The sequence below is a fragment of the Alexandromys fortis genome, unplaced genomic scaffold, assembly GCF_014885135.2.
Source record: "Alexandromys fortis isolate MF-2015 unplaced genomic scaffold, M_Fortis_MF-2015_v1.1 scaffold_34, whole genome shotgun sequence".
Taxonomy (NCBI): Eukaryota; Metazoa; Chordata; class Mammalia; order Rodentia; family Cricetidae; genus Alexandromys; species Alexandromys fortis.
The window spans coordinates 3,130,243-3,148,174 of record NW_026067933.1 but is presented as its reverse complement, the minus strand read 5'-3'; the positions used below and the strand labels follow the sequence as shown (position 1 = coordinate 3,148,174).

At 37.7% G+C, this 17,932-nt stretch overlaps 1 protein-coding gene across 5 annotated transcripts in view; it reads right to left on the bottom strand.

Moving 5' to 3' along the window:
* The window catches only part of Cadps2 (calcium dependent secretion activator 2), a 533,470-nt gene that overhangs the window by 78,323 nt on the left and 437,215 nt on the right, over positions 1-17,932 (bottom strand). For all 5 annotated transcript variants that reach the window (XM_050145948.1, XM_050145944.1, XM_050145945.1 and 2 more), the window contains one exon: positions 1,774-1,930. In XM_050145948.1, the coding sequence (XP_050001905.1) occupies positions 1,774-1,930 (157 nt within the window). The remainder of the gene's footprint in view (positions 1-1,773; positions 1,931-17,932) is intronic.

Sequence of the window (17,932 nt, the reverse complement as noted above, 5' to 3'; positions counted from 1 at the left end):
CCCTCCATTTTGTCAGCAGACTGCGAATGAAGACAGGCAACAAGAAATGGGAGGCTTCCAGAGCCTCTGTCTGCTAGAAAGGAACACATCTGGCTTTTCTGAGTTGGCTGAAGCTGACATGCAAAATGAATGATTCAATGTGGAATTAGGATCTCCTGAGCAAAGACATTGTGGCTAAATCTGAAGTAGGAATTGTCTCCCAGTTCTTTGTGTTCACAATAAACACTTTTTGGAAATTTAATGAAATAGAAAAGAATGAATAAGTTGACAGAAATACTTAGTACTGAAATTACAGACGGAGAGCCTACAGGATCCACGATATCCCCTTAGCATCTATTGCATGTCAGTCATCATCCTATTCATCCTCACCACCAATGACCCTATGAGTGTAATTACCCTGGTCCTTCTGTAGATAAAGACCGGATAGCCTAGAGAGGTTAACTGCTGTCAAAGGTCAAGTGGCAGAGATATGAGTCTATGGAACTGAAGCCCATGCTGTTAAGGACCATATAACACGATGCCTTTCTCACTATAACAGGGTTCATGGTTTGGCTGGTGCTAAAATTTGGGATGCACCCGGAGTGTACAGCATCATGCTTTCATATCCACATGAGTTTCTTTCTCAGTTTGAGAGGAGTAGACCCAAAGGGATGAACGACTATATAGAGATAGATATCAGCTCCTAACAATGAACCAAACCAAAGAGTAATTTAAAAAAAAATTAAAACCGCAACTGTAAGACAAAGATTCAACTTTTAAATGGAAAGAATGCAACAATGCTTTTCAAAGAGATAACAAACGGACGTGGAGTTTGAAGATCCAGAAAGTTCTATGTGTACAGAAAGCATAGATGGAGTGAGACCAGCCTTTGGCAATGGAGAAGCAAGGGGTGACTCAGCGGATATTATGACCAGAGTTCTGAGGACCACACTTTAAAGTTACCCACAGAAATGGAGTGAGGTATGCTCAGAAAGGTCAAAGGCCTGTTGTGTGAAGGAGATTTAAATGATCTAGGATAACAGAAAACTCTAGCAAAAAGATTTCTGCAGGATCAAGGACAATCATGACCAGATTCTAGGAGGCAGAATCCAGCAGGCATATAACAGCAAGAACTGTACTAAGTAGGGAATGAGTGCTCTTGTCCTGACACAGAGGGTAAGAGCAGCTATTGGTAACTTAACTGAGTCTGGGGAACATGGAAAAGCCCATCATAGAAATGGTTCAGGAATCTATATACTACTATTTTAATAAAAGCCAAGTTCACACTGGTGCTAGACCACCTACTGGAATAACTATGAAAGTTATTATTATACTGGGAAACAGTCTCAATAGAGGACCCTTATTTTCTCTTTGATTTTTAAATATGAATGAACAAGTAATACACGTAGCAATATTTTACAATCACCTAAGCAGATAAATCCACTCTCGGGAAAACATTTCAATCATGGTGCATGTTAAAAGGGAATCTTGACACACGGAGCGTCTCTCAGAGATGCACGCAGTCTCAAGTACTGCATCAGTGCCAGACTATATGGGTTTTCTGATCCTCAAGACGCCAAGAGAAAGCTGTCTATTCCAGACAGCAGTTGTTCTGAAGTTCAGGGAAGAATGTAATGTCATTCCCCTCAGACTCTGGCCTGAGAGACTTAGGCAAAGTCAATAAACACTCTGGTTATCTATGTTGACTCTAATTGAGATCCGACTTGGACGATGTACATACATACTCACAGATAATATTTCATTTCATATAGGAAGGGAAACACAAGTACTCACTGTCATTTCTGAGGAAGTTGTTAAGTAGCTGGAAAAGAGGAAAGCTATCCCAGGAGTCTTGAGGTTGGGCCTCCAGTGCAGTATCCATATCTACCGTGAATAAAGCCCAAAACTTCTCTGCGTGCTCAGCCAATAAGTCTGGCCACCAGGCAAATGCCTGCAAGAAGATAGAGAAGTAAAGGAGAAATTGATGAGTTCTTAGAAACATGTACACATACTATGCCCCTGAAAAATATACCATATGTCTCAGTGTTATAAAAAAGGAGTATAATAAATAAAATAAAAATTTAAGATAAGAAATTTTATAGGTATGACAAATATATCACATATATATGAACAATTCTACCATTGATAAATGAAACCTAAAACAGACATTTATTACTCCAGAAACAGACATTAAACTAAACCATAGGAAATCTTATAAAACAAAAAGAAAAATTCCTCATAAATGAAAATTTTGCATGACTAATGCAAATGTTTCTAATATTTCCTTTGTAATGAACAGAAATATTACCATATTTATCATCATACTGTATCATAGTTTCCTTTGATTTTTGTCTTTAACAAATGCATGGTATTCTACTATGAGATGATATTCTCCTAATTTTTGAGATTCCCAAGAACAGTGTGGTAAGATCTTTGCAAATAAATCCTCAACTGAAATATGATTATTCTTATTTTGGTTTGGAGAGGAAGTGTCTCTCCAAACTATGTGAGTTGGAGGCTTACTTCAATATTTTAGAAAGTTCTAGAAACTTTCGGATCTGGCTGGAATCTGTCTACTTCTTGATTTGACCTGCCATGACAGAAAGAACCACCTGAAACCATAACCCCAGAAAGATCCATCTTCTCTTACACCACTCCTTGTCGGGTATTCTGGTCACAGTGAGGAACAGTAAGTTTCCTTAGGATACGCTTCGAAATATGAAGGGGTTAAAGGGTGTCTCAAAGCCTCTACATTGCTCTCAGAACAGTCTTTACTCTGGTCCATGCGCTCAACAGCAACAAGTCACAGTTTTACTGTTTAAGAACATAAATAGGTCACACATGGGAAGCCCAAAAAGCATTAACTAAGCTCGCAAAGCCCTGGGACCTGTGCCAGATGGGAATCTTCCTGTCTTAGAGAGGAAGGACGTCTGGTGTACCAATGTGAACTAGGCCCCGGCGGCAGTTCTGAGACCCAGCAGCTTCAGCTCACGGGGTACAGCGATTGTCCCACGTGACTACATGTCTGCTTCTGAGACTTTAATCGCTGGTAGAGACAGCAAAGGTCTGGCTCATTTTTTGCTCGGTACTTGACCAGGCCTGTTCATAACTGGTAATGAAAACAACCACTTTAAAAATGTATGCTTCCTTAGGAGGAGAAAATAATACTTCAGTTTTAGACACTTCTTGAAAATAATGGGGATGCCTCTATTCTCAGTTTTGTTTTACTTTGCTTAGCTATAATTATAAAAAAATCTTAAGTTTTCATACACTTGTAGAATTTTAAAATCATCTTTTTGTGTGTTGTCTTTTAGATCTTGCCTTTGTTTCTTTTCTATTAAATATTAAATATTTTCTTGTGTGTGGTCTACATGTATGTGTGCAGTTGCACATGTGTGTGCATGTGTAGGCTAGAGGTTTTCTTTGATCACTCTTTGCCACACATACTGAGGCAGGGTCTCCCACTCGAACCCAGAATTCCCTTATATGACTTGCTAGTATAACCAGTGAGCTTGTTCTCAGGATCCCTGCCTCTGCTTTCTAAGCATGGGAATTGCAGGTAGACCTTGGATTTGCTAGATGTTTGTGTGGTTTTGGGGATCTGAACTGACCTGGTTCTCACAATTGCAAAGCAAGTATTTTTCCCACAGAGCCATCACCCAACCTACTGTCATAATATTTTAACCAATACAAAACATGAAAATTTCTGTGATCTACTTTTATAATTCTCCCTGTTAAAATAATTCATTAATAATATTTAAATCCGGTTCAAGTGCAGGCTACACCAGCCAGAAGAACAGGTAGGTAAACTCAAGAGGAGACTCCCTACCAGATTAGAGAGCACACTAGCTACCAGAACTCCAGATAGGCTGCTAGCCCTTGAACCATATCCATTCTCTCTGTACCCTCCCCTACTATCCCCAATGTACCCCTCCTCCTTGTCACCATGTCTCAGCACCCCTCCTACTTGGGCGGAGATTCTCTGCTTGACCAAAGTCCACACAAGGGCACCAATGTGCATAAAAGAAAGATTCCTAAGGTTTAGATCACATTTCGACCCTCACACATTGACAATGGAAGACTTCAAAACTCTGCTCTCACCAACAGACAGTTTATACAGACAACTGCTAAACAGAGAAATACTAGAGTTACCAAATGGTTCTCACAGATATCTACAGAACATTTCACTCAAACAGAAGAATATACCTTCTTCTCAGCACCTCACACAACTTTCTCCAAAATCGGTAACAAAACAAGTCTCAACAGATACAAGAAAACCGAAATGACCTCTTGCATATATGAGACCACCACCGATTAAAGCTGGATTTCAACAAAAGAAACATCAGCAATCCTACAAACTCAGAGAAGCTGAAAAACTCTCTACTGAATGAATACTGGGTCAAGGCAGAAATGAGAGAAATCAAAGAAAGCCAAGAATTCAGTGAAAATGAATGCATGACATATGCAAACTTAGGACACAATGGGAGTGGTGCTAAAAGGAAAGTTCACAGCACTAAATGTCTACGTAAAGAAATTGAGAGATCTCATACTAGCAACTTAACAGCACACCTGAAAGCTCTAGAACAAAAGAAGCAAGCAAACCCAAGGAGAGTAGATGGCAAGAAATAATCAAACTCAGGGCTAAAATCAGTAAATTAGAATCAAAGAGAACAATACAAAGAATCTATGAAACAAAGAGTTGGTTCTTTGGGAAAACTAACAAATAGACAAACTCCTATTCAAACTAACTAAAAGATAGAGAAAGAATATCAAAATTACCAAAATCACTCGGCTTTTCCTAGCCAGCCAGTAGGGAGTTCCTTGTTGGTAGGCTCCCTCCTCCCCCACTCCAACCCCATCCAGCAGCCACTCCAAACTACTGGAACCCCCCTGCCCCCAAACCTGCCTATCCTCCTGCAACCTCAGTGGCACTCTGAAACACAGCTTGCTCTACTGAGGGGACATAAGAGGTGAGTGAACAGCCACTTGGAGGGACACCCTACTCTCTAGGACCTCCACAGTGGGACAAAACCCCAGGCCCCTTCCCCAACTCCCTTGGCTTTCCTAGTCTGTCAGCAGGGAGTTTCCTGTGGGTAGGCTCCCCCCAAACCCAAACCTATCCACTGGACTTCCCAAGCTACTAACCACACCCCACCTAAAAGTTGAGAGCTGGCTATAATACTGAGGGGGCTAAGAGTGGGCTACACACTGAGGGAACCAAGAGAGAGCACCAAGAGAGCAAACCAGGAGGGAAGGACAAGAGGCTTATAGAGACCTCAAAGACTTTCTGAGACAGACATTGACAGTACAGAGCAGACCAAGAAAAACTCAACCTAAAGAAGGATATATTTATGAAGGTACAAGAAGCTGACAGAACACCAAGTAGACTGGATCAAAAAAAAAAATCCCCTCACAATATAATAATCAAAACACAAAATATACGAAATAAAGAAAGAATATTAAGCTGTGTGGTGGTGGCGCATGCCTTTAATCCCAGCACTTGGGAGGAAGAGGCAGGTGGATGTTTTTGAGTTCAAGGCCAGCCTGGTCCACAAGAGCTAGTTGAAGGACAGGCTCCAAGGCTACAGAAAAACCCTGTCTCGAAAAACAAAAACAACAACAACAACAACAAAAAAACAAACAAACAACAAAAACAAAACAAAACAAAAGAATATTAAGAGCTGTAGTGATGAGGTGAGCAGGCCTGCTTTTTGTCCCACTCGGCTCCTGCATGGCTAGCTTAGCCCTGGAAATAATAACACGGAAAATGTATTCATTTAAACACTGCCTGGCCCATTAGCTCTAGCCTCTTACTGGCTAACTCTCACATCTTGCTTAACCCATTTCTATTAATGTGTATTGCCACTTGACTGTGGCTTACCAGCATGAGTCTAACCACCGTTCGTCTTGGGTAGGAGAAGCATGGCATCTGCCTGTCTCTGCTTTCTTCCTCCTACAACTCTGTTCTGTCTTCCCCGCCTACCTATGTTCTTACCTATCAGGCCAAGCAGTTTTCTTTATTAATTAACCAATGAAATCAAAAGATAGATAGAAGACCCTCCTACAGCAAAGAGCTACAAAAAAAAAAAAAGTCAAGTAACATATAAAGTAAACCATGAGAATTATACCCTACTTCTCAATGGAAACCATGAAAGCCACAAGGTCCCAGATAGATGTGATGCAGACACTAAGAGACCATGGATGCAAGCCCAGAATACTACACACAACAAAGCTAACAGTCACCATCAATGGAGAAAACAAGATATTCAATGGCAAAAATAGATTTAAACAACACTTATCCACAAACCCAGCTCAAGAGAAAGTACTAGAAAGAAAACCCACCCAAGGATGCTAAACTACACCCACAAAAACACAGGTATCTGATAACCTCCCACCAGCATAACCCAAAGAAGGGAAACACACAAACACTACCACTGAAAAATAACCAGAATTAACAACCACTGGTCATTAATATCGTTTAATATCAACCGGCTCAATTCACTCATAAAAAGACACAGGCTAAGAGAATGGATATGAAAAGAGGATCCAATCTTATGCTACATACAAGAAACACACCTCAACAGATACTACCTCCAAGTAAAGAGTTGGGAAAAGGTTTTCCAATTAAATGAACCTAAGAAGCAAATGGGTGTAGCTATCCTAATATCTAACAAAATAGATTTCAAACTAAAATCAATCAGAGATGGAGAATGACACTTTATACTCATAACAAAAATAATCCATCAAGATGTAGTCTCAATCCTGAACATATATGCCTCTAATACAAGAGCACCCACATATGTAAAAGAAACATTACTAAAACTTAAATCGCACATCAAATCCCACACACGAATAGTATGAGACTTCAACACTCCACTCTCGCCAATGGATGGGTCAACTAGACAGAAATTTAACAGAGAAATAAGAGAATGAACAGATGTAATGAATCAAATGGACTTAGCAGACATCTATAGAACACCTAAACAGAAAATAATATACCTTCTTCTCAGTACCTCATGAAGCCTTATCTAAAACTGATCACTTACTTGGTAACAAAGCAAACCTCCACAGATTTAAAAAAAAAAAAAAAAACAAAAAAACAAAACTGGAGTAACCCCCTGTGTCTTATCAGATTACCATAGATTCAAGTTAGAATTTAACAACAATACTACTCTCAGAAATCCTACAAACCCATGGAAATTGAACAGTGAGCTACTAAACCACCCTTGGGTTAAGGAAGAAATAAAGAAAGAAATTAAAGACTTCCTCGAATTCAATGAAAATGAAGACAAATGTATCCAAACCTATGAGAAACTATGAAAGCAGTACTAAAAGGAAAATTCATAGCACTAAGTGCCCACATAAAGAAAACGAAGAAAGCTCACATTAGTGCCTTAACAGCACACCTGAAAGCCCTAGGGAAAAAAAAAAAGAAGCAGACTCACTCAGGAAGAGTAGAAGACAGGAAATAATCAAACTGAGGGCTGAGATCAACAAAATAGAAACACAGAAAACAATCCAAGGAATCAATGAAACAAAGAGCTGGTTCTTTGAGAAAATCAACAAGATAGACAAACCCTTATCCAAACAAATCAAAAGGCAGAAAGAGAACATTTAAATTAACAAAATCAGAAATGAAAAGGGAAACATAACAATAGACACTGAGTAAATTCAGAGAATCATTGGGGCATACTACAAAAACCTGTACTCCACAAAATTGGAAAATATAAAAGAAATGGACAATTTTTTAGATAGATACCATATACCAAAATTAAATCAAGAACAGGTTAGCAATTTAAATAGACCTATAAACTACAAGGAAATAGAAGCTATCATCAAAAAACTCCCAAACAAACAAACAAACAAACAAAAAAGCCCAGGGCCAGAAGATTTTAAAGCAGAATTCTACCAGAACTTCTAAGAAGAGCTAATAGCTATATGCCTCAAAGTGTTCCACATAATAGAAACAGAAGGAATATTCCCAAACTCTTTTTATGAGGCTACAGTTACCCTGATACCAAAACTACACAAAGACTCAATCAAGAAAGAGAATTACAGACCAATCCAACTCATGAACATGGATGCAAAAATACTCAATAAAATATTGGCAAACTGAACCCAAGAACACATAAAAAAAAAAGTCCACATGATCAAGTCAGCTTCATCCCAGAGATGTAGGGCTAGTTCAACATACAAAAAAAAAATCTATCAATATAATCCATTATATAAATAAATTGAAAGAAAAACATCATATGATCATTTCATTAGATGCTGAAAAAGCATTCAACAAAATCCAGCACCTCTTCATGATAAAGGTCTTGGAGAGAGCAGGGATACAAGAAACATACCTAAATATAATAAAAAGCAAGGTACAGCAAGTGGACAGCCAACACCAAATTAAATGGAGATAAATCCAAAGTTATTCCACTAAAATCAGGAACAAAACAAGGCTATTCACTCTCTCCATATCTCTTCAACATAGTTCTTGAAATTTTAGCAACAGCAATAAGACAATAGAAGGAGATCAAGGGATACAAATTGGAAAGGAAGAAGTCAAACTTCTGTTATTTGCAGATGATATGATAGTGTACATAAGTGACCCTCAAAACTCCACCAAGGAACTTTTACAGCTGGTAAATACCTTTAGTAATGTGGCAGGATACACGATCAACTTAAAAAAAAAAAAAAAAAACAGTAGCCCTCCTATATACAAATGATAGAGAAGCTGAGAGGGAAATCAGAGAAACATCACCTTTCACAATAGTCAAAAATAACAAAGTATCTTGGGGTAACATTAACCAAAGAAGTGAAAGATCTATTGGAAAAGAAGTTTAAATCTTTGAAGAAAGAAATTAAAAAAGACACCAGAAAATGAAGAGATCTCCCATGCTCTTGGATAGGTAGGATCAACATAGTAAAAATGGCAATCCTACCAAAAGGAATTCTATAGATTCAATGCAATCACCATCAAAATTCCAAAACAATTCTCCACAGAACTTGAGAGAACAATAATCAACTTCTTATAGAAAAACAAAAAACAAGGACAGACAACTTAATCCTGTACAATAAAGGAACTTCCAAAGGCATCACCATTCCAGACATCAACTCTATTACAGAGCTACAGTAATGAAAACAGCTTGGTATTGGCATAAAAACAGAGAGGTTGACCAATGGAATAGAATCGAAGACCTGGGTATTAATCCACACACCTATGAACACCTGATTTTGATAAAGAAGCTAAAATTATACAATGAAAAAAAGAAAGTATCTTCAACAAATGGTGCTGGCATAACTGGATCTCAAAACATAGAAGAATGAAAATAGATCCATATCTATCGCCATGAACAAAGCTAAAGTCAAAATGGATTAAAGACCTCAATATAAATCTGACCACACTGAACCGCATAGAAGAGAAAGTGAGTAGCAGTCCTCAATGTATGGGCACAGGACCCCACTTCCTAAATATAACCCCAGTAGCACAGACACTGAGAGCAACAATAAATAAATAAGACCTCCTGATACTGAGAAGCTTCTGTAAAGCAAAGGACACATAAGTCAATAAGACAAAACGGCAGCCTACTGAATGGGGAAAGATCTTCACCAACCCCACATCAGAGAAAGGACTTATCTCCAAAACCTATAAAGAACTCAAGAAATTAGACATTAAAATTATAAATACCTTAATTAAAAATGGAGTAGAGAAGTAACAGAGAATTCTCAACAGAAGAATCTCAAATGGACAAATGATACTTACGGAAATGTTCAACATTCTTAGCAATCAGGGAAATGCAAATCAAAACAACTCTTAGATACCATCTTACACCTGTCAGAATGGCTAAGATCAAAAACACCAATGATGGCTTATGCTGGAGAGGAAGTGAAGTAAGGGGAACACTATTCCATTGCTGGTGGAAATCCAAACATTACAACCACTTTGGAAATGAGTATGGTAGTTTCTCAGAAAATTTGAAATCAATCTACCTCAGGACCCAGCAATACCACTCTTGGGCATATATACAAAAGATGCTCAATCTTACTACAAAGCATTTGTTCAACTATGTTCATAGCTGCATTATTTGCAATAGCCAGAACCTGGAAACAACCTAGATGCCCCTCAACCAAAGAATGAATAAAGAAAATGTGGAACATTTTCACATTAGAGTATTACTCAGCAGTAAAAAAACATGAATTTTGCATGCAAATGAATGAAATTAGAAAATACTGTCCTGAGTGAGGTAACCCAGACCCCAAAAGATGAATATGGTATGTATATATACCAGAGATAAGAGTAAGGAAAGAGATATCTTGATTGAGGGAGCCATTATAGGGTTAGCAAGAAACCTGGCTCTAGAAAAATTCCCAGGAATTCACAAGGATGACCCCAGCTAAGACTCTAAGCAATAGAGGAGAGGGGACCTGATCTTGACTTGCTTTATAATCAGACTGATGAATATCTTAAATATCACCATAGAATCTTCATCCAGCAACTGATGGAAACAGAGGCAGAGACCTGCGTAGGAGCACTGGATTGAGCTCCCAAAGTTCAGTTGAAGAGTGGGAAGAATGAGCATATGAGCAAAGAGGTCAAGACCATGACGGTTACACCCATTGAAATAGTGTACCTGAGCTAATGGGAGCTCATGAACTCCAGCAGGACAGAGGAAAACAACAACAACAACAACAACAACAACAACAACAACAACAAAAAACAAAACAAGCACAGGACCAAACTAGTCCCTCTGAATGTGGTTGACAGTTGCATGGCTGGGGCAGATTGAGGGGCTGCTGGCAGTGGCACCAGGATTTATCCCTACTGCATATACTGGCTTTTTGGAATCCTATTCTCTTTGGATGTGCACCTTGCTCAGCCTAGATATAGTAGGGAGGTATTTGGATCTTACACAAAGCAAACTGCCTTATCCCCTCCGAGGACTGGGTGGGGGTGAGGTGGGAGGGTATGTGGAGAAAATGGGAGAAGGGGAGAGAGTGGGAACTTGGATTGGTAATTTTTAAAAATATAATAAATTAAAAAAAAACAAAAATTTAACAAAATCAGAAAGGAAAAAGGGGTCATAACAGCACACAACAAGGAAATTAATAGAAGTAGGTCATATTATTAAAAACCTATACTCTACAAAATTGGAAAATCTAAAAACGAAATAACGGACAATTTTCCTTTTTTTTTTCAACCATCCCACATCAAGATGTTGGTTTCACCTAAATATATGGATATAAGTATTTTTTGAGGTTTCTTCTTTTTTATTTATTTTATTTCTCTTTTCTGTATTTTTATTGAGCTATGTATTTTTTTTTCTGTTCCTGTCCCTTCCTCCTCTTCCCCTTCAACCTTATCCCATGGTCTGCATGCTCCCAATTTACTCAGGAGACCTTGTCTTTTTCTACTTCCCATGTAGATTAAATCGACATATGTCTCAATTAGGGTCCTATGTGTTGTATAGGTTCTTTGGGATTGTAAATTGTAGGCTGGTTTTTCTTTACTTTATGTGTAAAAGATACTTATGAATGAGTATATATTATAGTTTTCTTTCTGGATCTGGGTTACTTCACTCAATATAATATTTTCTAGATTCATCCATTTGTCCACAAATTTCAAGATGTCTTTACTTTTTCCTACAGTGTAGTTGTACCATATGTTCTTTATTCATTCTTTTGTTGAGGGGCATTTCGGTTGTTTCCAGCAATAAGACAAATAAGCAGCTATATACATAGTTGAGCACCTGTTCTTGTGGTATGGTGGAGCATCCTTTGGGTATATACCCAAAAATGATATTGCTGGGTCTTGAGGTACATTGTTTCCTAATTTTCAGAGAGATTGTCATACTGATTTCCAAAGTAGCTGTACCAGTTTACACCCTGACCCCCAGCAGTGAAGAAGTGTTACCTTTACCCCACATCCGCTCCAGCATAAGCCATCATCAATGTTTTTGATTTTGGACGTTCTAACAGGTGTAAGATAGAATCTCAGAGTTGTTTGATTTGCATTTCTCTGATGACTAAGGATGTTGAACACTTCAAGAGAATTGCAAAATTCTGAAACTAGATTTTAAAATCTTTAATAGTAAATATGGACTTAAAATAATAGATGTAAGAATAATTCTATGTTAAATGTTAAACAAAAATAATTGCCATAAAATAAGTAGAAACAAAAGCTAATTTAAACCAGAAAATGCAGCACAAATAGGCTTCTTAGTTACAGGCATCTTAATGTTCTCCTCAATACTCTGATAAATGTACAAATGAGAAATTTGTTCAGGGATGTTAGCCTTCATAAACTGAGCATAATGTAATAAGAGGTGGTTGTTTCTGAATATGTTTTGCTGAAATTCATACCAGAACAGCGATCTATAATAATATATAAACATCTAATAATATGATAACTAATTTTAATAAAAATAGCATTAAATAAATCACGTACAATAATAGTATGTGTTGTATTTTACGCGTCTTGCCCCTGACCTTTGAGTTACAATGGGGACAAAGTAAAGTAGAATCTGAGAGTCCTCACTGAGAAGAGCAGGGTAGAAATGCTAGTCAGAATTCAGTCCTGGGAGGATAGATGCTTGCACAGTCTCACTTGCTGTTCACAGCCAATGCCGTCACGGAAGGCTAAAATTAAGACCCTAGCAGCTGTGTTAGTGCAGCATTGTTTCAGGGACTATCAAATTCCCAAAGCTCATTTTAAAGTGAACTTGAAAGAGAGAGCCAGGCTAGAAAAGAAAAGTAATAGAATACAAGTTTTTAAAAAAGCTTATGATTTTGCTATCTATCAACCACAAATTTCATTATGTTTTGCAGAAGTATTATTTAGGTCTCAAATTGTACTTTTGATAAAGTTAGTGCTGTGACTGTACGTCAACACACGGTGAATACCTTAATGATGACCTGAGAAAGTTTTAAGCAGTCATTCTTTTAATTAATTAATTAGTTAATTTTAAGTGTATGTATATGTCTGGGTGAACGTACACCATGTGTGTGGTATATATGGTGCCCATGAAAATCAGAAGAGGGGCATCAGATCCCCTGTGACTGGACTTATAGGCTGTTGTGAGTTACCTAACATGGATGCTGGAAATTGAACTTTGGTTCTTTGGAGGCGCAGGAAGTGTTTTAAACCACTGAGCCATCTCTCCAGGCTGCAAACTACTGTCTGACAATCTAAGCAAAAGTCAGAGTTATTTTAGAACATAAAATCAGCCCCATTGCCTGCCCCTTCCTTTTTCTTGCCATCCCATTGGAGGTAGCTATTCTAACCTGGATTGGAGGGAAGAGGGGCACTGTATTGTTTCCTCCTTGGGGTTCCATTTATTGAGGTGGCAGAGGTTAAAGAGCAACAGACTCTCCATGGGGGTGGAGGAAACCCTTCTCAGAAAATCACCTATTGAGGGGCACCTATGGTATGTCATGATAGTAGTTCTCTAAATCTGTCTTGGCTCCAATGTTAATCCACAACTTAGTGTAAGCGATTTGACAGAGGCAGATGGCAATAGTTTATCAAAATAAATCTTGAATGATTTATAAATAAATATATATCTGTATAAACAATATAAATATAAATGAATATAATATATATAACATAAAGAGGAAATATAAATAAATCTTGAATGATTACTATATGTGACAGGTTGATAATACTTTGAAAGCCTCATCAGTTTTGCTCCAATGTAGTTGAAGATGGAGGCAGATAAGCATGAATGCTGTAAAGCATTGAGTTTCTGAACTTATAGACAAAACTTGAGTTATCAGAAGCCCATCCCCTCTCTGCCTGGATTTCCATTTCCTTGTTTATAACAATAATAATATCTTTAACCTCTAGGTTATAGTGAAAATAAATCAACATGGAAATTTCTTTCTGTAAAAATGTTAGTGAATGTTATTGTAATTACAAAAATACATTGAAATTAACATACAGATAATGAGGCAACGTGCTTTAAAATGTTCAAGTTATACATGGTGGAACATGTCTGTAACCCATCACTGGGGAGGCTGAAGGAGGAGAATTCGCGTTTAGGGACAGGGTGGGCTACACAGTGAGATCCTGCCTTAAAAACAAACAAGTTAAAATGAGAAGAAATGTTTAATATGGATTTAAAAAGCTTTGTGTGTCAAGTACTGTTCTAAAGTTTTATAAGTGTTATCTTAGTTAATCCCCCAAATTGCTCTTTTGAGAAGATAGCATAAGTATTCTTGTTTAATATGAAGAGCTAGTAACTGGGAGAGCAATTATATAGTTTTCTTAAGTAACTATACAAGGTACACTAGATCATCCATCCATCCATCATCCATCCATCTATCCATCCATCCATCATCCATCTATCCATCATCTATCCATCCATCCATCTTCTACTTTGCATATTAGAACACTGCTACTGTTCCTTGATTTTTCTTACCATAAACACATGGTTTATTTATATATTTTCTAATTTACCTGAGGTCTGAAGCCTTTAATTCCTTTTAACATTATAATACATAATATATAATTTAATATAAAAATGGAAGATTGCTCTATATTGAGCTAAAACAGAAAACTAGGCTTTGGCATGTTTATTTCATTTTACAAGACAACATTAGTCTACAGTGCTATAATATGTGAGTGACTATAATAGCGTTAGAGACAATTCAATAACTAGTATATCTCTTGGCCCTACAATACACATACACAAACACATACAGACCAATATGAAAGGCCATCTTCTAGAAGGGTCCAGTAGAATGGACCATAATATTAAAAGATGACATCTGACTAAAACCTCTGATTGGAGGCTTCTCACAGTTCTGATTTATAATTTTGACAATCATTATTCAATATAGACAAATATTGAAATAAAAAGAAATAAGGTGAAGACACTTTAGAATATGTTACCTTTGTTCTTATAAGTTTAAAAATCAAATATACAAAAATAAACTTAAAGAATTAAAAAAAATCTCTTTAGTACAAATTGAGCCAGGTGGTTGTGGTGCACACCTTTAATCCCAGCACTTGGTAGGCAGAAGCAGGTGAATCTCTGTGAGTTCAAGGTGAGCCTGGTCAAAGGAGTGAGTGCCAAGACAGCCAGGACTGCTATACAGAGAACCCCTGTCTTGGAAAACTATAAATAAATATAGAAAGAAAGAAAGAAAGAAAGAAAGAAAGAAAGAAAGAAAGAAAGAAAGAAAGAAAGAAAGAAGAAAAGAAAGTTGAAATACAAATGAAAAAGAAGAGGACATAAGCAGAAATATATCATATATTGGGAGAAACAACATTATAAAGCGCACATCATGGAAAGCTAGCTACATATTTAATGCCATCGCCCTCAGAATATCTATGACTTTCTTCATTAAACTATGAAAAAGCTTCTAAAATTCATAGGGAACCACAAAAAATTCCAAGTATCCAAAGAAACTGCAAACAAAAAGGACAAAGCATAAGGCATCATACTGCTTGAATTCAAAATACACCAAGTTATTAATTAACTGTAAAGAGACAAAGGGGCAGGTGAGATGACTCCACAGGTAAAGGTGTCACCAACTCAGATGACCTGTGATCCTGGGACAGACATGGTGGAGAACAGACATTGTCTCCACTTGTGTGTGCTGATGTGTGCACACATAGAATCAATCAATCAACAAATAGGCAGTAAAGAGACAGGCATTAATAGAATAGAACAGACGACTTGGAAGAAAACTTGCACTCACAGTCAACTGATCTTCAGCAAAGGTATGCTGTGGAATAATCTGTCTGTAGTACACTGTAAAGATTTGTCACTCGAATTGGTTTAATAAGAAGTTGGCTGACTGGTAGCCAGGTAGGAAGTGTAGGTGGGACAACCAAACTAAGGATGCTAGGATGAAGAAGGGCATAGTTGGGGAAGTCCTGAACGGACACAGAGTGAAGCAAGATGGGCATGCTGTACTGAGAAAAGGTACCAAGCCAGATGGCAAAGCATAGATAAGAAATATGCATTAATTTAAATATAATAGTTATTTAGTAACAAGCCTGAGCTATTGACCAAGCATTTGTAATTAATATTAAGTCTCTTCTTGTCAATCGTTTGGGAACTGGTGGGTGGGAAAGAAAAGTCCACCAACAAAGGTACTAAGAACTATATTGGAGAAAATTTTAAACAAAAACAAAACAAAACAAAAAAACAGAAAATAAATGGCACCAAAAAAGTCAAATACCCATGTGAAGAAGCTAGATTCCTGTGCTGTCCTCAACTCCAAAAACCAACTCAAAATGGATTAAACGCACACACACACATACACACACACAGCCACTGAGAAACTATGGAGAGAAACTACGCTAACACTAGAAGAAAACTAGGGAAACAGATTCAGATGTTGGAAGGGGCAAGCGTTTAGGTAAGACTTGAAATTCATAGAAAGCAAAAGCAAAAATGGACTAATGGAAATATATCAAAAAGATCATATGTACAGTAAAATATCAGTTAACAGAGTAAAGAGATAACCTAAGAGTATGAGAAAATAAGTTGCTTGACTATTATGTATCTGCCAAGGGTTAATGCCAGAATATATAAGAAAAACAATCCTAAAATTCATATGGAACAGCAAAAACACCAAAAAATAACAGCAAAACAAACCATGAAACTCCAACAATATTTGGAACCAATAGCCAAAGCAATATTGACCAATAGTATGTATGTATGTATGTATGTATGAAGCCCTCGGTTGGTTCTGTTACCATCACCATATAAAGTTGGCATGCTGGGGTCTGCCTGCAATTCTTGAAGTAGGGGGATTGGAAGTTCAAGGTCATTCTTTGTTACATAGCAAATTAGGTAACTCATGTTATAGGAGGCCGCTTGTTTGTTCCTGGCTGCTCAGCCCCAAAATAATCACACAGAAACCATATTATTTGCAATACTGTTTGGCCAATAGCTTAAGCATATTTCTGGCTAACTCATATCTTAAATTAACCCATCTCCATTAATCTGTGTATCACTATGAGGCCGTGGCTTACCAGGTATTTCTGGCGTCTGTCTTTGGTGGGGCTACATGGCTTCTCCCTGACTCTACTTCTTTCTCCCAGCATTCAATTTAGTTTTCCCCTCCTAGCTCTACTCTGCCCTATCAGGCCAAGCCAGTTTCTTTATTCATTAGCCAATAAAAGCAACACATAAACAGAAGGACCTCCCACACCAACCTCATTTCAAAGTGAAACACATACACATAAACCCAAAAACTAATTGTATAGACATGGTAGCATATATTTGGAATCTGGAAACTGGGTAAAGTGGATATGAGTAGGAGGTCAGTCTGGACTATATAGCAAGACCCTGTCTCTACAAAACAAAATGTCTAACCATAAAAACAATAACTAACCCAAACCAAAAATAATAACGAAGACTAGGTTGGAAGCTCTGTTGCCAAGTCTGTGCTTGTTGCACAAGCATGCAAACCTAATTCTGGATTGTTAGCATCCACACAGAGAGTCAAGGGCAGATGAGGAGGCAGAGACATGTAGCTCACTGGACTACCTAGCCTAGCGTGAATATGTGGGCTCTATGTTCAATAAGAGACCTTGTATCAAAGAATGACGTGGGGGATGACAGAGGAAGACAGACACCCGATGTCAGCCTTTGGTCTGTACACACGTGCACATATGCATGCATGTGTAGCTGATTAGAGCTAATGACTTTTCCAGTAAGCACCTGGACTTTCTATCTCTATTAAAGGGAACGTTTTTTTGGATGAAGAACTGCTAGATCCATTTGTCTGAAATCTCTGATCCGACATCTTCTCCAGGAAATGTGGAGAAAATCTTAAAGATTTTGCTGGAAAAGAGCTAAAGTCTTCTTTCTGGGGAGAAAACGCAGTATCTTAAAGAAAAACCTGAAAGGTCAAGAGGTCTCCAGAGGAGGAGGGACTGCCTTAAAAGCAAGTTCCTGTCAAGGAGATGAATGTCTCACTGAGGGATTGTGGGAGGACAGAAATG